Source organism: Globicephala melas, chromosome X (assembly GCF_963455315.2).
Source record: "Globicephala melas chromosome X, mGloMel1.2, whole genome shotgun sequence".
NCBI lineage: Eukaryota > Metazoa > Chordata > Mammalia > Artiodactyla > Delphinidae > Globicephala > Globicephala melas.
In genome coordinates this window covers 24,192,120-24,213,560 of record NC_083335.1, presented here as the reverse complement: position 1 = coordinate 24,213,560, position 21,441 = coordinate 24,192,120, and the positions used below count along the sequence as shown (strand labels likewise).

General features: G+C 40.3%; 1 protein-coding gene across 8 annotated transcripts in view; it reads left to right on the top strand.

Moving 5' to 3' along the window:
* The window catches only part of GRIA3 (glutamate ionotropic receptor AMPA type subunit 3), a 293,982-nt gene that overhangs the window by 139,202 nt on the left and 133,339 nt on the right, over positions 1–21,441 (top strand). For all 8 annotated transcript variants that reach the window (XR_009560811.1, XM_060293089.1, XM_060293090.1 and 5 more), the window contains one exon: positions 2,261–2,448. Coding sequence is in view for 7 of the 8 variants with exons in the window: in XM_060293089.1 (XP_060149072.1) it covers positions 2,261–2,448 (188 nt within the window). In the remaining variant the exon portion in view is untranslated. The remainder of the gene's footprint in view (positions 1–2,260; positions 2,449–21,441) is intronic.

Genomic DNA, 21,441 nt, shown 5'->3' with positions numbered 1-21,441 from the left:
GTTCTTGTCTTTCTGGTGGGCAGGACCACATCGCGTGGTTTGTTTAGTGGTGTCTGTGACCTTATTATGCTTTTAGGCAGCCTCTCTGCTAATGGGTGGGGTTGTGTTCCTGTCTTGCTAGTTGTTTGGCCTAGGGTGCCTAGCACTGGAGCTTGCTGGTCGTTGAGTGTACTGGGTCTTAGCATTGAGTCGGAGATCTCTGGGAGAGCTCTAGCCAATTGATATTACGTGGGGCCAGGATGTCTCTGGTATTCCTATATCCTGAATTCAGCTCTCCCACCTCAGAGGCTCAGGCCTGACACCTGGCCAGAGCATCAAGACCCTGTCAGCCACATGGCTTTTGGGAAGTCTGAGGTCTTCTGCCAGCGTTCTGTAGATTTTCTGTAGGAGTTGTTCCACATGTAGATGTATTTTTGATGTATTTGTGAGGAGGAAGGTGATCTCCAAGTCTTACTCCTCTGCCATCTTGAAGGTCCTCCTAAAGGGTATTTTTTAAAGTTTAGTTTAAATATAGCAAAGATGCCCTGTGTGATTTCATTACCAGTGTTATTCAGCCAATGCTTTCTTCATAAATAGAAGTAAAATTCAACCTAGTCCTTGCTGAATTTTCATAAATTCTTAATTACTGGGATTCAAAATAATGAGGCCTCATTGCACATTTCTGAAGAAAGGTTTTCAAATACTTTAATCTTTTCCTTCCTATGTTTATTGCTTAATCTCATGCTTTGGCACACCATGTGCCTTCAACTCCCACTGAAGCAGATAGCACCTTGAAAACCCACACAAAAATGTAAATCTGAGAAATAAATATGTGTGGTTGGTTTGAAAAGAGTAAGAATTAACATTTAAAGCAATGGTAATTTACTCTGATCTGTAATTTTGAGCTCCTATGCTGAAATTGCTCATTTGGAAATTACCAAGTGCTTGGGTCTCATTTGTGATCTTCTTCCTGCATACACCCAGCACACAGAGGAGTCGTAATGACTGGCTGAGTCACTGCTGCCATCTCCCCGAAGCGTGTTCTCCAAATGTCAATACCATTTTCCATGGTGCAGTGAAGAAGATTCCCAACCATAATCTGCTTAAAGTACAGGGTGAGCGTGAGGTGGCACAGAACCTGCAAAGTGTTCAGAGGGCAGCATCCTCCATTCGCTACTCCTCCAGTAGTCAAATTATTAGGCCACAGATCATTTTGGTCTTGGAAAGCATCCGCATTACCCACTCCCATTAGTCATTACCTAAATACAAATGGAAAACAATTTAAATTTAATGGGGCAAAAGGAGCTGCTTTTGACCATATCCCAATAAAATGATGTCTATACCTGATGAAACTATACTCAGATTATGAATTCATACCAGAAGCAAAAATATAGACATGATGTAACATTAGAGACATGAATACACTAAAAGACCAGTACATACGAAATCCTTGTGCTCTTTTGTGGTTCATACAGATATACTGTTCTTTCCAACTTCTCAAACCCTGACTCCAAAAAGGTTACCCAAAACTCAAGCATCAGATCTTTTCTCTTTCCCATGCAGCACAGATCCAGAGTGTTAGTAGTTAATAGCTGTCTGATATAAATTAACTAAAAAGGAACCAAGAATCTCTAATCAAATGAATTGAGAAAGGGGAAGAACTTAGGAAGACTTAATATGATTGAACTTTTTCATAATACTGTGAACAAAGAAACAGTATGACACCTTTGTTATAGACTGTTCTTGTCAGGTTTTCTGAGAGTTATGTGGCTTGGGAGACATAATTTACCTTGTTGGATAGTCATATCCATGTAAGGATAAGTCATATAATAATCAGCTTCTATCTCTACTAAAGCTATTTCTAATTCTGAATATTGTTGTTGTGAAGATGAAAGAAATGAGCTTCAACCGCAATAGGACAGACTGTGGCCAGAAATAAGAAAGAAGCTACTGGCATTCATTCCATAAATATTTTGATAATGCCTGTCAATGAAAACAATTAGGTACTATAATTCAGTTGTGACTGCTTAAGTACAGGCTTGATAAACACCTAGCCCGGTGCCCACAAGTTGAAGAATCTTCTTTCCTTTCAATCAGGATAGAGATGCCAACTGTCTGGAAGTTAATAAGGCTGAGGTTATGAGTAAGCCTGCTGTCCACAGTGGATAAGGTCTAAGGGGACCCAATAGACTGCACATAAAAACTCAGTAGAACCTTTAACACCTATGGAAAGATTTTTAAAAGAAAAAATAATCAATGTAGCTGTCTTCCCTTCGTTCAGGATTTTCCATCCTCCAAGCGATTATGGAAGCAGCAGTGCAAAACAACTGGCAAGTGACAGCAAGGTCTGTGGGAAACATAAAGGACGTCCAAGAATTCAGGCGCATCATTGAAGAAATGGACAGGAGGCAGGAAAAGCGATACTTGATTGACTGCGAAGTTGAAAGGATTAACACAATTTTGGAACAGGTACGTTTGAGATTTATTCCACGCCCAGCCAACCTGTTAAATCATCAACCTGAGGCAGTTCCCATATCTGCTAATAAATTAAGTAGCCAACAGATTAAACTTGCCAACAGTTTTGATAGTCTCTCTATTCCTTTTTTCCTCCCCAGTGGCTGCAGAAAAGGAGAGAGAGAAATAAAAGAAAATCTAAGCTGTTGAAAATTGCATACCATGATTAATCTGGTAGTCTCTGCAATTTAATGCTACTTATCAGATAAACACACCCTTTCACACCTCTGTTTCATAGATAGCTGTCTATTTCAAACTAAACCCCTTCCTTTCGACACCTCCCTCCCAGCAAGGAACAGACAAGGGATTAGGCAGGGCAGAAGGGTAGGGTTTTTGTTTCAGGGGCCTAGTTGCAAAGTATCAGAGCAGTATTCACTAGTTTGAATTTGTGGGTAGTTTGGAAGAATATCGCTCTGGTTTGAAAGAGAGAGCAAGAGAGAATGAATGGGAATATGTATATATATAATTGCAGACCATTTTTAAAGTAAGATGGCATATGAGAAAAAAATGTTTATGGTTTTTAAAATGTGAAAAAAAGTGAAAAAGCACCAGACTGGGGAAAAATACAATTCAATGGATCAAAATATATTCATTATTAATCTTGGATATTTAAATTTAAGACTGAAACATATTAGAAGAGTTGTTTTACCCTAAGCCAGAGGGATATTCTGTTTGGAGTAAAGAGTCAAATAGAAATGTGGTGAAAGTTTATTATTTTCCTTAGAAGTCTCAGTTTGCCAGTTAATAACAAAGTACCTATGCTGCCATAAACAAAACTGTAAGGGAAACATTTCCATTCTAATTCGATCCCAGTGTACCTAGGAGCCAAAACAGCTTCAGAGATTGAAATTATAGTGAGCACCCATTGCTTGGGAGAGCTGTTTTATAGCAAATTAAATATTAACAATTTGTCAGATATGCCCCCATAAGAAAAGAATACAAAGAAAAAAAAACAGCAGTAAGAAAAGTGAAGGGAGGGGATGAGAGAGAAGAAGAATGAGGAAGGAAGGAAGGAAGGAAGGAAGGAAGGAAGGAGGGAGGGAGGGAGGGAGGGAAGGAAGGAAGGAAGGAGGGAGGGAGGGAAGGAAGGAAGGAAGGAAGGAAGGAAGGAAGAAAGGAAGGAAGGAAGGAGGGAAGCACTGACTGCATCACAGAGATACAAAGCTGTCCCCATCTCTAGTGAATCAACCTCACAAAAAATCTAGAGCACTAGCCTGGCTAAATCAAATTTCCCAACTAACATTCTCTTAAGCTCCCCCAATGATACACCCCTCCCTTCCAAAAGAAAAAAAAACTGTCTGATTTTCTTAGATCTTGAAAGTGAAGAATCAGGTCAGTGATGCTGGTGTATGTACTACATGCCCTCTAAAATTTTAAACCAAAATAGCCTCTTACTGGGTGACCTACTTAATAGCCTAAAGCAGAGGAACATCCTCCTTGTCATACTTTGTTTTCCTTCTTTTGTGCTACTGACTTAGGCTTCTTGAATAGTGTACACTCTGATAACTCTTTGGGGTTTTATAGGACCTTATACTGGAGTCTGGAATTTTTCAGCATGACGTAGTAGAAAAAGCAGTGGGTAGAGCTGTGAATTCGATATAGATGTGGGATCTTGAGAACTTAAAATATCTATGCCTCAGTTGTGTCATCTACATAATGGGCAATAAAATTTGCTCTTCCTCACATGATTGGTATAATTGCTTTGAGAAGCGTAAAATGCTATAGAAAAAAAATCATTATTACTAAATATTTTCAGGAAAACTAAACTAACATTATTCGAAAACCCCATCCTCTCTTTTTTTAAAAAAAACATCTTTATTGGAGTATAATTGCTTTACAATGGTGTGTTAGTTTCTGCTTTATAACAAAGTGAATCAGTTATACATATACATATGTCCCCATATCTCTTCCCTCTTGTGTCTCCCTCCTTCCCACACTCCCTATCCCACCCCTCTAGGTGGTCACAAAGCACCAAGCTGATCTCCCTGTGCTATGCGGTTGCTTCCCACTACCTATCTATTTTACGTTTGACAGTGTACATATGTCCATTCCACTCTCTCGCTTTGTCCCAGCTTACCCTTCCCCCTCCCCATATCCTCAAGTCTATTCTCTAGTAGGTCTGTGTCTTTATTCCTTTCTTGCCCCTAGGTTCTTCATGACCTTTTTGTTTTTAGATTCCATATATATGTGTTGGCATACGGTATTTATTTTTCTCTTTCTGACTTACTTCACTCTGTATGACAGACTCTAGGTCCATCTACCTCATTACAAATAACTCAGTTTCGTTACTTTTTATGGCTGAGTAATATTCCATTGTATATATGTGCCACATCTTCTTTATCCATTCATCTGTCGATGGACACTTAGGTTGCTTTCATGCCCTGGCTACTGTAAATAGAGCTGAAATGAACATTGTGGTACATGACTCTTTTTGAAGTATGGTTTTCTCAGGGTATATGCCCAGTAGTGGGATTGCTGGGTCGTATGGTAGCTCTGTTTTTAGTTTTTTAAGGAACGTCCATACTGTTCTCCACAGTGGCTGTATCAATTTACATTCCCACCAACAGTGCAAGAGGGCTCCCTTTTCTCCACACCCAGCATTTATTGTTTGTAGGTTTTTTGATGATGGCCATTCTGACTGATGTGAGGTGATACCTCATTGTAGTTTTGATTTGCATTTCTCTAATGATTAGTGATGTTGAGCATCCTTTCATGTGTTTGTTGGCAACCTGTACATCTTCTTCACATAAATGTCTATTTAGGTCTTCTGCCCATTTTTGGATTGGGTTGTTTGTTTTTTTGATATTGAGCTGCATGAGCTGCTTGTAAATTTTGGAGATTAATCCTTTGTCAGTTGTTTTGTTTGAAAATATTTTCTCCCATTCTGAGGGTTATCTTTTCATCTTGTTTATGGTTTCCTTTGCTGTGAAAAGCTTTTAAGTTTCATTAGGTCTCGTTTGTTCATTTTTGTTTTTATTTCCATTTCTCTAGGAGGTGTGTCAAAAAGGATCTGGCTGTGATTTATATCATAGAGTGTTCTGCCTACGTTTTCCTCTAAGAGTTTTATAGTGTCTGGCCATACATTTAGGACTTTAATTCATTTTGAGTTTATTTTTGTGTACGGTGTTAGGGAGTGTCTACTGTCATTCTTTTACACGTAGGTATCCAGTTTTCCCAGCACCACTTATTGAAGAGGCTGTCTTTTCTCCACTGTATATTCGTGCTTCCTTTATCAAAGATAAGGTGACCTTATATGTGTGGGTTTATCTCTGGCCTTTCTATCCTGTTCCATTGATCTCTATTTCTGTTTTTGTGCCAGTACCATACTGTCTTGATTACTGTAGCTTTGTAGTATAGTCTGAAGTCAGGGAGCCTCCAGCTCTGTTTTTCTTTATTAAGATTGCTTTGGCTATTCTGGGTCTTTTGTATTTCCATACAAATTGTGAAATTTTTTGCTCTAGTTCTGTGAAAAATGCCATTTGTAGTTTGATAGGGATTGAACTGAATCTGTAGATTGCTTTGGGTAGTAGAGTCATTTTCATGATGTTGATTCTTCCAATCCAAGAACATGGTATATCTCTCCATCTGTTTGCATCATCTTTAATTTCTTTCACCAGTGTCTTATAATTTTCTGCATACAGGTCTTTTGTCTCCTTAGGTAGGTTTATTCCTAGATAGTTTATTCTTTTTGTTGCAACGGTAAATGGGAGTGTTTTCTTAATTTCATTTTCAGATTTTTCATCATTAATATACAGGAATGCAAGAGATTTCTGTGCATTAATTTTGTATCCTGCTACTTTACCAAATTCATTGATTAGCTCTAGGAGTTTTCTGGTAGCATCTTTAGGATTCTCTACGTATAGTATCATGTCATCTGCAAACAGTGAGAGCTTTACTTCTTTTCCAATTTGGATTCCTTTTATTTCTTTTTCTTCTCTGACTGCTGTGGCTTAAACTTCCAAAACTATGTTGAATAAGAGTGGTGAGAGTGGGCAACCTTGTCCTGTTCCTGATCTTAGTGGAAATGCTTTCAGTTTTTCACCTTTGAGGACAATGTTGGCTGTGGGTTTGTCATAGATGGCCTTTATTATGTTGAGGAAAGTTCCCTCTATGCCTACTTTCTGCAGGGTTTTTATCATAAATGAGTGTTGAATTTTCTCGAAAGCTTTCTCTGCATCTATTGAGATGATCATATGGTTTTTCTCCTTCGATCTGTTAATATGGTGTATCACGTTGATTGATTTGTGTACACTGAAGAATCCTTGCATTCCTGGGATAAACCCCACTTGATCATGGTGTATGATCCTTTTAATGTGCTGTTGGATTCTGTTTGCTAGTATTTTGTTGAGGATTTTTGCATCTATGTTCATCAGAGATCTTGGCCTGGTGTTTTCTTTCTTTGTGATATCTTTGTCTGGTTTTGGTATCAGGGTGATGGAGGCCTTATAGAATGAGTTTGGGAGTGTTCCTCCCTGTGCTATATTTCGGAAGAGTTTGAGAAGGATAGGTGTTAGCTCTTCTGTAAATGTTTGACAGAATTCGCCTGTGAAGCCACCTGGTCCTGGGGTTTTGTCTGTTGGAAGATATTTAATCACAGTTTCAATTTCAGTGCTTGTGATTGGTCTGTTTATAGTTTCTATTTCTTCCTGGTTCAGTCTTGGAAGGTTGTGCTTTTCTAAGAATTTGTCCATTTCTTCCAGGTTGTCCATTTTATTGGCATAGAGTTGCTTGTAGTAATCTCGCATGATCCTTTGTATTTCTGCACTGTCAGTTGTTACTTCTCCTTTTTCATTTCTAATTCTTGATTTGAGTCTTCTCCCTTTTATTCTTGATGAGTCTGGCTACTGGTTTATCAATTTTCTTTATCTTCTCAAAGAACCAGCTTTTTTTTTTTTTTTTTTTTTTTAGTCAGCATCATCATTTATTTTTATTTTTTATTTTTTTTTTAACATCTTTATTGGGGTATAATTGCTTTACAATGGTGTGTTAGTTTCTGCTTTATAACAAAGTGAATCAGTCATACATAAACATATGTTCCCATATGTCTTCCCTGTTGCGTCTCCCTCCCTCCCACCCTCCCCATCCCACCCCTCCAGGCTGTCACAAAGCACCGAGCCAATATCCCTGTGCCATGCGGCTGCTTCCCACTAGCTATCTACCTTACTGCGTTTGTTAGTGTGTATATGCCCATGACTCTCTCTCGCCCTGTCACAGCTCACCCTTCCCCCTCCCCATAACCTCAAGTCCGTTCTCTAAGAGGTCTGCGTCTTTATTCCTGCTTTACCCCTAGGTTCTTCATGACATTTTTTTCTTAAATTCCATATATATGTGTTAGCATACGGTATTTGTCTTTTTCTTTCTGACTTACTTCACTCTGTATGACAGACTCTAGGTCTATCCACCTCATTACAAATAGCTCTATTTTGTTTCTTTTTATGGCTGAGTAATATTCCATTGTATATATGTGCCACATCTTCTTTATCCATTCATCCGATGACGGGCACTTAGGTTGTTTCTATCTCCGGGCTATTGTAAATAGAGCTGCAATGAACATTTTGGTACATGACTCTTTTTGAATTTTGGTTTTCTCAGGGTATATGCCCAGTAGTGGGATTGCTGGGTCATATGGTAGTTCTATTTGTAGTTTTTTAAGGAACCTCCATACTGTTCTCCATAGTGGCTGAACCAATTCACATTCCCACCAGCAGTGCAAGAGTGTTCCCTTTTCTCCACACCCTCTCCAGCATTTATTGTTTCTAGATTTTTTGATGATGGCCATTCTGACTGGTGTGAGATGATATCTCATTGTAGTTTTGATTTGCATTTCTCTAATGATTAATGATGTTGAGCATTCTTTCATGTGTTTGTTGGCAGTCTGTATATCTTCTTTGGAGAAATGTCTATTTAGGTCTTCTGCCCATTTTTGGATTGGGTTGTTTGTTTTCTTGTTATTGAGCTGCATGAGCTGCTTGTAAATTTTGGAGATTAATCCTTTGTCGGTTGCTTCATTTGCAAATATTTTCTCCCATTCTGAGGGTTGTCTTTTGGTCTTCTTTACGGTTTCCTTTGCTGTGCAAAAGCTTTGAAGTTTCATTAGGTCCCATTTGTTTATTTTTGTTTTTATTTCCATTACTCTAGGAGGTGGGTCAGAAAGGATCTTGCTTTGATTTATGTCATAGAGTGTTCTGCCTATGTTTTCCTCTAAGAGTTTGATAGTTTCTGGCCTTACATTTAGGTCTTTAATCCATTTTGAGCTTATTTTTGTGTATGGTGTTAGGGAGTGATCTAATCTCATACTTTTACATGTACCTGTCCAGTTTTCCCAGCACCACTTATTGAAGAGGAATTAAAGATGATATAAATAGATGGAGAGATATACCATGTTCTTGGATTGGAAGAATCAACATTGTGAAAATGACTCTACTACCCAAAGCAATCTACAGATTCAATGCAATCCCTATCAAACTACCACTGGCATTTTTCACAGAACTAGAACAAAAACTTTCACAATTTGTATGGAAACACAAAAGACCCCGAATAGCCAAAGCAATCTTGAGAACGAAAGAAGGAACTGGAGGAATCAGGCTCCCTGACTTCAGACTATACTACAAAGCTACAGTCATCAAGACGGTATGGTACTGGCACAAAAACAGAAAGATAGATCAATGGAACAGGATAGAAAGCCCAGAGATAAACCCATGCACATATGGACACCTTATCTTTGATAAAGGTGGCAGTAATGTACAATGGAGAAAGGACAGCCTCTTCAATAAGTGGTGCTGGGAAAACTGGACAGGTACATGTAAAAGTATGAGAACCAGCTTTTAGTTTTACTGATGTTTGCTATTGTTTCCTCATTTCTTTTTCATTTATTTCTGATCTGATCTTTATGATTTCTTTCTTTCTGCTAACTTTGGGGTGTTTTGTTCTTCTTTCTCTAATTGCTTTAGGTGTAAGGTTAGGTCATTTATTTGAGATGTTTCTTGTTTCTTGAGGTAGGATTGTATTGCTATAAACTTCCCTCTTAGAACTGCTTTTGCTGCATCCCATAGGTTTTGGGTCATCGTGTTTTCATTGTCATTTGTTTCGAGGTAATTTTTGATTTTCTCTTTGATTTCCTCAGTAATCTCTTCGTTATTAAGTAGTGTATTGTTTAGCCTCCATGTATTTGTATTTTTTACAGATTTTTTCCTGAAATTGATATCTAGTCTCATAGCGTTGTGGTCGGAAAAGATACTTGATATGATTTCAATTTTCTTAAATTTACCAAGGCTTGATTTGTGACCCAAGATATGATCTATCCTGGAGAATGTTCCATGAGCACTTGAGAAGAATGATTATTCTGTTGTTTTTGGATGGAATGTCCTATAAATATCAATTAAGTCCATCTTGTTTAATGTATCATTTAAAGCTTGTGTTTCCTTACTTATTTTCATTTTGGATGATCTGTCCATTGGTGAAAGTGGGGTGTTAAAGTCCCCTACTATGATTGTGTTACCGTCGATTTCCCCTTTTATGGCTGTTAGCATTTTCCTTATGTATTGAGGTGCTCCTATGTTGGGCGCATAAATATTTACAATTGTTATATCTTCTTCTTGGATCCATCCCTTGATCATTATGTATGTCCTTCTTTGTCTCTTGTAATAGTCTTTATTTTAAAGTCTATTTTGTCTGATATGAGAATTGCTACTCCAGCTTTCTTTTGATTTCCATTTGCATGGAATATCTTTTTCCATCCCCCTCACTTTCAGTCTGTATGTGTCCCTAGGTCTGAAGTGGGTTTCTTGTAGATAGCATATATACCGGTCTTGTTTTTGTATCCATTCAGCCAGTCTATGTCTTTTGGTTGGAGCTTTTAGTCCATTTACATTTAAGGTAATTATCAATATGTATGTTCCTATTACCATTTTCTTAATTGTTTTGCATTTGTTATTGTAGGTCTTTTCCTTCTCTTGTTTTTCCTGCCTAGAGAAGTTCCTTTAGCATTTGTTGTAAAGCTGGTTTAGTGGTGCTGAATTCTCTTAGCTTTTGCTTGTCTGTAAAGTTTTTAATTTCTCCATTGAATCTGAACGAGATCCTTGCTGGGTAGAGTAATCTTGGTTGTAGGTTTTTCTCCTTCATCACTTTAATTATCTCCTGCCACTCCCTTCTGGCTTGCAGAGTTTCTGCTGAAAGGTCAGCTGTTAACCTTACGGGGATTCCCTTGTGTGTTATTTTTCCCTTGCTGCTTTTAATATTTCTTCTTTGTATTTAATTTTTGATAGTTTGATTAATATGTGTCTTGGTGTGTTTCTCCTTCAATTTATCCTGTATGGGACTCTCTGTGCTTCCTGGACTTGATTGACTATTTCCTTTCCCACATTTGGGAAGTTTTCAACTATAATCTCTTCAAATATTTTCTCAGACCGTTTCTCTTTCCCTTTTTCTTCTGGGACCCCTATAATTCGAATGTTTGTGCGTTTAATGTTGTCCCAGAGGTCTCTGAGAATGTCCTCAATTCTTTTCATTCTTTTTTCTTTATTCTGCTCTGCAGTAGTTATTTCCACTCTTTTATCTTCCAGGTCACTTATCTATTCTTCTGCCTCAGTAATTCTACTACTGGTCCCTTCTGGAGAATTTTTAATTTCATTTATTGTGTTGTTCATCAATGTTTGTTTGCTCTTTAGTTCTTCTAGGTCCTTGTTGAACGTTTCTTGTATTTTCTCCATCCTATTTCCAAGATTTGGGATCATCTTTACTATCATTACTCTGAATTCTTTTTCAGGTAGACTGCCTATTTCCTCTTCATTTGTTAGGTCTGGTGGGTTTTTAGCTTGCTCCTTCATCTGCTGTGTGTTTTTCTGTCTTTTCATTTTGCTTATCTTACTGTGTTTGGGGTCTCCTTTTCGCAGGCTGAAGGTTCGTTGTTCCCATTGTTTTTGGTGTCTGTCCCCAGTGGCTACGGTTGGTTCAGTGGGTTGTGTAGGCTTCCTGGTAGAGGGGACTAATGCCTGTGTTCTGGTGGATGAGGCTGGATCTTGTCTTTCTGCTGGGCAGGTCCACGTCTGGTGGTGTGTTTTGGGGTGTCTGTGACCTTATTATGATTTTAGGCAGCGTCTCTGCTAATGGATGGGGTTGTGTTCCTGTCTTGCTATTTGTTTGGCATAGGGTGTCCAGCACTGTAGCTCGCTGGTCCTTGAGTGAAGCTGGGTGTTTGCGTTGAGATGGAGATCTCTGGGAGACTTTCGCTGTTTGATATTATGTGGAACTGGGAGGTCTCTTGTGGACCAGTGTCCTGAACTTGGCTCTCCCACTTCAGAGGCACAGCACTGACACCTGGCTGGAGCAGCAAGAGCCTGTCGTCCACATGGCTCAGAATAAAAGGGAGAAAAGAAAGAAAGAAAGAAAGAAAGAAAGAAAGAAAGAAAGAAAGAAAGAAAGAAAGAAAGAAAGAAAGAAAGAAAGAAAGAAAGAAAGAGGAAGATAAAATAAAGTAAAATAAAATAAAGTTATTAAAATAAAAAATAATTATTAAAAAATTTAAGTAATAAGAAAAAGAAAGAAGAGAGCAACCAAACCAAAAATCAAATCCACCAATGATAACAAGTGCTAAGAACTATACCAAACAAAAAACCAAAAAAAAAAAAACAAAAAACGGACAGACAGAACCCTAGGACAAAAGATAAAAGCAAAGCTATACAGACAAAATCTCTCACAGAAGTATACACATACACACTCACAAAAAGAGAAAAAAGGGGGGAGAATCTATATATCTTTGCTCCCAAAGTCCCCCTCCTCAATTTGGGATGATTCTTTGTCTATTCATGTATTCCACAGATGCAGGGTGCATCAAGTTCATTGTGGAGCTTTAATCCGCTGCTTCTGAGGCTGCTGGGAGAGATTTCCCTTTCTCTTCTTTGTTCTCACAGCTCCCAGGGGCTCAGCTTTGGATTTGGCCCCGCCTCTGCGCGTAGGTCGCCGGAGGGCGTCTGTTCTTCGCTCAGACAGGACGGGGTTAAAGGAGCCGCTGATTCGGGGGCTCTGGCTCACTCAGGCCGGGGGGAGGGAGGGGCACGGAGTGCGGGGCGGGCCTGCGGCGGCAGAGGCCGGCGTGACGTTGCACCAGCCTGAGGCGCACCGTGCGTTCTCCCGGGGAAGTTGTCCCTGGATCTCGGGACCCTGGCAGTGGCGGGCTGCACAGGCTGCCGGGAGGGCGGTTGTGGAGCGTGACCTGTGCTCGCACACAGGCTTCTTGGTGGCGGCAGCAGCAGCCTTAGCGTCTCATGCCAGTCTCTGGGGTCCGCGCTGATAGTCGCGGCTCGCGCCCGTCTCTGGAGCTCCTTTAAGCAGCGCTCTTAATCCCCTCTTCCCAGGTACGTGGGGAGTTTCTTGCCTTTTGGGAGGTCTGAGGTCTTCTGCCAGCTTTCAGTAGGTGTTCTGTAGGAGATGTTCCACATGTAGATGTATTTCTGATGTATTTGTGGGGAGGAAGTTGATCTCCACGTCTTACTCTTCCGCCATCTTGAAGCTAACTCCCTGTCCTCTCTTTTAATGTCTCACTATCTTCCTTTCTTCCGTATGCACATTCACAGCATCTCTCATAATACTTTCTATACAATTTTTCAGGGAACATTGTTCAAAGAAAAGTTTTAACAACATTCAATTATGGCTAGAGAGTTACTTTCACTTATTCTTTCCCCTCTTTCAAAAAACTGTCATAAAACTATCTACTCATGATTGCTTTCTTCACCATTTAAGGAATTTCTACTAGGCCATTAAGTACTGTGAGGTAGGAATCATGTTTGTCTTGTTCACTACTGTATATTCAGTGTCCAGTAGGGTACCTGGCACACCGTGTTGGATGGAAAGATGGATGGGTGGATGAATGGCTAGATGGACGATTATTGAACGAGCACATTTCAGTAAGTTCTACTGTGATTTTGCTGTGCTTCCATCAAGAGGCAAAATGGTGCCTACCGCCACATGATGTGATTATTAAAGTACACATTTTCTCAAAGGTTTAAGATGGTAGCTCTGTGCTCAAGCTTGTTCTGATATCATGAATTTGCCAAAATTTATTTCTTTATATAAAAATAGATTTCTCACTAAATGAATTATTAAAAGCAACAAATTCAACATAATATTTCTTTAGAGTAAACTTTTTTTAAAATAAATTGACTACTAAGATACAGAGATACCCACTTTTTCTTATTGGTTCCCAACCATTCTTGACAAACATCGTAATTCACTATACAGATTCTAGTTAGAAAGATAACATTTATAACTCAAATAGTATCAGATCCTCCCCCAAAATGCTCCCATCCTCCAAAGGTATTTTCAACTTTGAGTTTATTTTCATGGAAGGCAACTTCTATAGTCTCCCATAAAATGATACTTCGTGCAACTATTTGAGGTAGAAGAACCTGTTACACCACTACAACCCTATTCCCTATAGATGAGATTTTGGCATAAAGTAAATTCATATTGTATTCTATATCTAATGGTGTTAATGCAAAGACCTCAATATGGCACAATTTTTCAAATATAAGCAGGTTTTCAATATACTACTATATAGCATAACCTCCCCATTTCATGATTTAAGTTCTAATTTTCGCTATGAATGTTCAAACATTTATGAGGTAAATCAAAATTATTCCAATGTTTCTTTCCAAAGCTCTTTTTTTTTTAAATCTCTTTCAACTCTTCAGACCGCAGCCGGAAAAAGATTCAATTAGGTGCTATTCTGTCTTTAATATTTCTCCTTAACAGTTAATCTATGAGGAAAGTATTCCAAACTTATAGCTGCAAGAATTAACACACAAAAGGGCAGAGCTAGAGACAGTTGAAACCATGAAGGGTTGTCAGAACTCATAGAGAATATTTAGAAACTGCAGATCTTGAATCCAAGAATTAAGAGCACTTTCCATAGGAAGATTTAGGTGTCCTAGGAAGAATGAACCATTGACCTGACCTGATACAGCATTCCTATTACTGTGTTGTATTCATGAGGCCCCCCCACTGGTGGACAGCTGCCCTTCTTCAATGACCAACCTAAACATTCACTTTTGAAAAAGTTGCCTCTCATAGAGTTATCTACCCATGACTGAATAGATCCCCCATCCCAGTGGTGTGTCTACCTGTGGACTGCTTTTGAAGGTCAGGCCCCATAAAATGAATGTCTCTGTTGGATGTTTAATATTTATCTGCATGGATTCTGTCACTTACTAGCTGTGTGACCTAGAGCCAGTTACTTAACTCTCTGAGCCTCCATTTCCTGGTTGTAAAATGGAAATGTTAACTGTACCTCAGTGAGTTAATATATGCAAAGCATTCAGAAAATTTCCTGACACATAGTGTTTACATCGTGCTTTGATGCTAAACAAAGGGTTTTCACATAGATTATTTCATTTGAGCCTCACTGTGGGAGGCAGGCAGGGCAGATGTGTTTATCCTAAATTTACAGATGATAAATTGATGGATAAATTGATGCTTAGAGACATTTAGATGATTTGTCCAAATGTGGCTCTCTGCCCAATCCTAGTAAGTGGCAGAGCAAGGACGAAACTCAAGTCTTCTGACTCCTAGTCCAGTGCTCTTACGCCTGCACTAAACCATCTTCCTTAATTTTAAGTCATTTATTAAATATTTAGCCAATGCCAAACCCTAGATTAGGCCCGTTCATCAGGTTACATCTTAGAACAATTGAAAAGCGATTGGACAAGATCCTGAGAAGCTCAGCAAAAAACGATAAAAGCATTAGAAAATAGGGCGTATGAGGAAAGGCTAAATGAGCTGGCGTTGTTTAGCCTGGTGAAAGAGACCCAAGAGGCAGTTTAATTACTATCCTCAAGTATAAAGAGTTATCATAAAGAGAGCACTGACCAACCGTTCTGCAGGCCTGAGGACAGTACCAGAGCAAATAAGCTTAACTAGACGAGGGAGAGTGTCAGCATCAGAAAGTACTCATTACAGGAGAGAGGAAACTGGAGGAAAGTAAAAGCTCACCAGCTAGGGACGAAATGAGAGTGGCATGGACATATACACACTACCAAACGTAAAACAGATAGCTAGTGGGAAGCAGCCGCATAGCACAGGGAGATCAGCTCGGTGCTTTGTGACCACCTAGAGGGGTGGGATAGGGAGGGTGGGAGGGAGATGCAAGAGGGAGGGGATATGGGGATATATGTATACATATCGCTGATTCACTTTGTTATACAGCAGAAACTAACACAACATTGTAAAGCAATTATACTCCAATAAGGATGTTAAAAAAAAAAATCTCACCAGCTAGGGCTATATGAATGTGAGGCCATTCTGAATTAGAATAGTCAGTTCTAGAATAGTTTTAAGATTGTTTTCAGGAATATACAAGTATTCCAAGTTAATCCTCTGTGTTGATAAGTAAATATCCTTATAGAAGACTTATTTTATTAAATAGGTAACAATATTTCCTAATTGCCTATTCATTGGATATCTTTTCCCTGTTTTTTTTTTTTTTTTTGGCCTCACCATGCAGCATGTGGGATCTTAGTTCCCCCACCAGGGCCAGGGATTGAACCCGTGCACCCCACCCTCACCCCCGCGCCTGCAGTGGAAGCGCAGTGTCTTAACCGCTGGACCACCAGGGAAGTCCCCCCCTTCGGTCTTTACCATGTTTTTATTTTTTCCATAGATAATTCAAAGGTAAATCTCAGCATAGCCCCTGCTTGAATTATAGCATATGCAAACTTAATGGAGTCCAAACCAATATGTTTCAATGTGCTGTGCAGAAAAAATATAGAAAGTCTGATTTCCCCCAGAAATATTTCGAGCTAAAATCACCTCCTCATGGAAAGTAGTGCTTCTTAAGGACAGAATCCTGAAGCAGGTCAATCTCTTAAGTTCCTTTCATTGGACCTTGACTGTCACTTCAAAAACAGTCATTTTAAGAAACGAAACATCCAAGTTAGTAAGTCAAGTTTCTAAAGATAACAGTTTAAACAAGATGAACAATATTAGGGGCCCTTGTAAAGTATAAGGCTATGACACAAAGGACACACTGCTCACTCCAAAATATGTCTAGCCCTTTTGGTCACTTACAGCACTGTTGCCAATGGCTAGACGTCAGTCAAGTGAAATAAAAACGTTAGAGGCTTATGTCCTCTCCTTGCTTCACCCTCCACTCAGCACATACTGGCACTGTCCAGTTCCTCTCCCCTTTTTGCTCCCACTCTGTCTCAGCCCTTACTCTCAACGATCCTTGTGCAACATTGAGCTGACTTGCCAGTCCATATGACGGTTTGAGGGTATCGTCTTCTCTTCTTGGAACGTTGTGTGGTATGGTTGAATAAACATAAACTTGGGAATCAAACAGACGTGACTTCAAATCCTAGCTCCCTCACCTCCCTGTTGCATGACATTGAGGAAAGTGACAATTTTTTGAGGCTCAATTTTCTCATCTTAAAAGACTATTCCACTACCTTCCCTTCATGGGATCCTCATGAATTGGGAGGCTCAAACAAGGTAGCATGGGGAGAGCACCTGGCACAGTGCTTGGCACCCAGTAGGCACTTAATAACTGGTAACCATAGCTATTTGCTCATGAGTGGTAGGTTTTTGTGCTTATGAAGATGAGTTATTTAGGGACTGCTGTTCAGGAACAGTGTCCTCATGGATCTTCCAAGATATCAGCTCAGTCTAAGGTCTTATCATGAGAACAAAGTCTAAGACTTGAGCTATGCTGAGTTCTCACTAATATGTTTAGCATGCTAGACAACCTGGTTTTTCTCCAGTGTAATAATGGGTAAGACACATTGATTGATAAGCCCAAGGACTATCTGAGAATTAACCAGATTTTTCAGCGTCACTTAAAATAATTAAAGACACTACAGCCTTGAGCTACATATGACAACTGGGTATTTTTAATAACAAGGATGTATTAAGTGCTTACAATGTTCCAGATACTATTTTAATCAATGTGGGCGGATACGGGCCCATTTCTATATCTCATGTGAGTTAATCCTCATATTAGCCCTAAAAGGCAGATGGGAATATTATCTCCATTTAACAGATGGAGGAATTGAGACTTAGAGGTCATACGGCTAATAATTGGTGGAGCTAGAGTTTGAACCCAGGGAAGCCGGCTCCAAATGCTGTTAATCACTAGACTCCTCAGCCCTGCATCTGACAGAGGCTTTCAATCGGAATGGATTCAGCCAGAGGTGATAAGAGATAAGCGTCCTGATGAAACCTGGAGCAGCTGCTCTGTTTACAACAAGCATTGTTAGACAACAAGAATTTCACAGATGTTTTCTCCGCTTGACATATTCCATTAACACACGGAATTGAAAATGTGCCCCTTACACCCACCCAGGTTCATTCACTTGTGGCTCGAAAACAATCTAACTGCAAGGGGCCCCACAGGAGTAGGAGTAAGTTGAGAGGGTGCTTTCTCAGAGTGGTATGTACGTACACCTAGAATTTCCATCTGCGTGCGTTCATTCTCAGATAAAGAACCACAATCTTCATGATTTTACCAAAAACTGCCCTAGGGGTTGCGCATTTCCTCCTTCCCTTACTAGGGAATAACTTGAAGGTAACTGGCAAAGTCCGGAAGGTACAACTCCCCTTCCCTCCATTAACTCCTGGAAAAGCAAGCCTAAAATAAGACTGGTTCTGGAAAAGCATAAATGCCCATAGGGTAAGTATTTGGGGCGGGTGCTCAGCTTTTCTGGGCCACTAGACTTGAGCACCCAGTATCACCCTTAAACCCAGGTGATAAGGACTACCGCCTCGAGCTCCACGCTTCAGAGGGCCCTGATATCATAAACACTGGAACGCAAAGACATTTTTTTCTTTTTGGTCTTCAGAGTTTTTGAAAGGTTAGTAGCTGGTTGAACATCATGGGGAGAAAGGAAAAGGACACATAAGCCAAACTGGGCTCCCAGATCAGAGCAAAAAGGCACATGGGGTCAAGGGCAGGGGCAGTGAAGGAGAAAATGACAACTCATGCCACAGGAAGCCAGAGAAAAATGGCTAATTTTGTTTAAAATTGGCCTCCCCAAATCCCTCTAAGTGAAGGGGTCTGGCAGATACGTTTTTCCAGATAACTGCACTCGCTCCCTGTATACTACTTGAATGAGAGTTTGGGCAGGCACGTAGAATTGCTCGGCAACTCCAAGTCAGAAAAGTGAGCCGTTGGGATTGGGGAACTTACTGTCCTTGGCTTCTTGGAGAACTTGACAGGTCCACCCCATCCTGCTTTCAGGTAGATCCAGTGTCCACCCAGGAGTTCTGAGCCCTGGGCCCAGCTTCCACCCCACCCTGCCCTACCCTGCCCCAACAGGGTATATGAGCTAGAGAATCTCATGTGTGTGTCCTCAGGAAAATGAAACTCAAGAACTGAGAGACTGATTTCCCACAAGTGCCTAATTTACAGACCTCCAAGCCTTATCTCCCGACAACGAGCTTCCGCCAAGGATCTCCTACCGTCCTCAAGCCAGTGAACTTACTGCTTGTGCTCTGGTTGGACAAGTTCCCCTCTTGTGCTCCCCTCTTTGTTCTCCTTGCTCATAAATGCAGCCCACCCCAAACCCTCAACAGAGTCCTCTGTAGCTTGCTACAGTTTGTATTTCCTGAACTGCAGTTTCTCTACTATTTCCAAAGAAACTCAATTTCTCGTAGTTTGAGCTTACCTCAGTTTATCTCTTTAGTTAGGTTGACAGGTGGATACACAGACCAGGCCAAGGCATATCTTGCTTTTGGACTTTGTAACATTTAGGTGTGTGGTATGCAGTCCTCCATTTGTACTCTTGCTGTGGGCCCCCAAAATGTTAGGGGTGAGCCTGCTCCTGTCTCTCTCATGGCCTAAGAACATAAATGCCCCTGTCAAAATGTCCAATTTATTCCTGGAGAGTAGGTTTTTTCTGAATAGTCTCATTCAGTGTGAACGTAGCTCTTCCAATCACCTATCGTGATGTTTGCCTGGTGAGGCAGGGTTGAGGAGGGTGCTTCTGCACAGTAATGGAATCTCTGACTAGCTTAAATGCTAGGGAAAGTTCATCAAGTATCTGGTAGAACTGGGATAGCGAGTGAACCGGGAGATTTTTATCCTACTTCTCTCTCTCAGGGGTGGGTACAAGCTCCTCCAGAGAATCTTCCCGATGCTCTTGCATTTTTTGCTTTATTCCATAGATATTCCCTTTCACCCTACCCAAAGTCAAAAAAAGAAGATGGACATGGTTAGGGGACATGGTTAGGATAAATTAGAGGTCTGAAGGGGCAGCGACAGAGAAGTAAGTTACTCAGATTTCTCCTCCTCCTTTCTGTGCCCATCGCCACAACCCACCATATGTCTGGTCAGATCCTTTTCAACACTAGAGGTTGTCTAAGAAAGATTCTCTATACTTAGCATTCCAGAGTTCTTCTAGAGACCTGCTTTCAGAGGCATGGTTAGAAGCTGAGACTTAAACACTTTTCCACCACCACGTAGTAGTGGTTCTATACTTCACACTTAGGTCTGTGTGCTCCACGATAGTCACATTATATGGTGGGCTGCATACTAGATGGGAGACAGTACAGCTACACTGGAGACCCCCTGAACCAAAGCAGGACGCCATTTATTTACCAGCCTGTGTCTACAGGTGGACTGAAGGAGACGTCTTTCAGAATCTTCAAAAGACAAACACAGGTAGGGGATTTGGCAGGTGTTACTTACCTGGATTTCAAAGGGCAATCTGAGGTCATACCTGCACGACAGAGAAACAAGATGCCATACAGAGTAGGACCTCTTGGAGTGGATAAAATTGCCTAGCCACCTAAGAAATCACTGCATAATCACGAAAGAGGCAACTCACGAAAAAGAAGGAAGGCAAAGGTATCAGACCTCTAGAACAGGTATTATAATTTACAGGGAAAATTTCCCAGACAAGGGCCAGTCAACTGTTCTGAGATTAACATCACACAAGGGCTTATATTCAGAGTACTATACTGGGCACTATTAGGAGAAACAAAATTTCTCGTTCTTTCTTCCCTTTTTAAAATTTGTAACAGCCCCTAGCAAGGTGAATCAAGTTAGAGAACAACACCTCACCAAATGTAAAATAATATAATCAAGTCTAGGTACATACATGCTGTAGAATAAAAGGAATCAGAAAAGCCTGCAGCTTATTTTTGTACATGAGTAAACTAATCATGAAATCATAAAATGTGAGGTCAAAGGCTTTCTAAGACCTATGCCTCTCCATCTTCTTCTCCCAGGCACACGTTCAGGCCCATATGTAAAAAAAGAGATCCCATTCCTCTTTGCTTTCCCTGCTCCCCAGTCTCCTAATGGGCATGCTTCCAGACATAGACGAATACATAGCGAAGCATACCCACCGGCCTTCCTTCATCTCTTACTGTATGTTACTAGATGTACCATTTCCTTCCCCACCTCCAGCCATTCCAGGCTTCTCTCTATCAATTGGTTGCCTCATTCATCCCTTTCAGGGACCCTTTTTCTTACCTCACCGATCACGGTGTCCAGTGGTCTCTATTTCTTACCCTAATGACGTGGTGATTTAATCCTATTACTTAACATATCTCAGACTACCCTAATAAACATTCTGAAGCAAAAACGCACCGCAAAATTGCAGAACAGTGTCCCCAAAAAAGCAAAACCTATGGTTGGATTTCTTAAAGATGCTCACTGCAGATGTGGTTTCTCTGAAGTCCAGCCTACCATTCTCCAGACTCTAAGTGAGTAGGACCCTGTACTTGCAGTAAAAACCTTCAACATGTTAGGTGATTTTAACACTCACTGGCAGCCTTAAATAAACTTGTTCCCGAAAATGCAAAGATATTTATCCTAAGAGTTAGTAGCAGACGTCAGTATTCTATATTTAGAGATTTTAATCTCTGGCTTATTAAAAAGGACGGTCTGATTCTCTGGTCATACTTCACACTAGACTGGCTTCCTGAATATTTAGAAGCAAATCCCCTCTGGGAAAA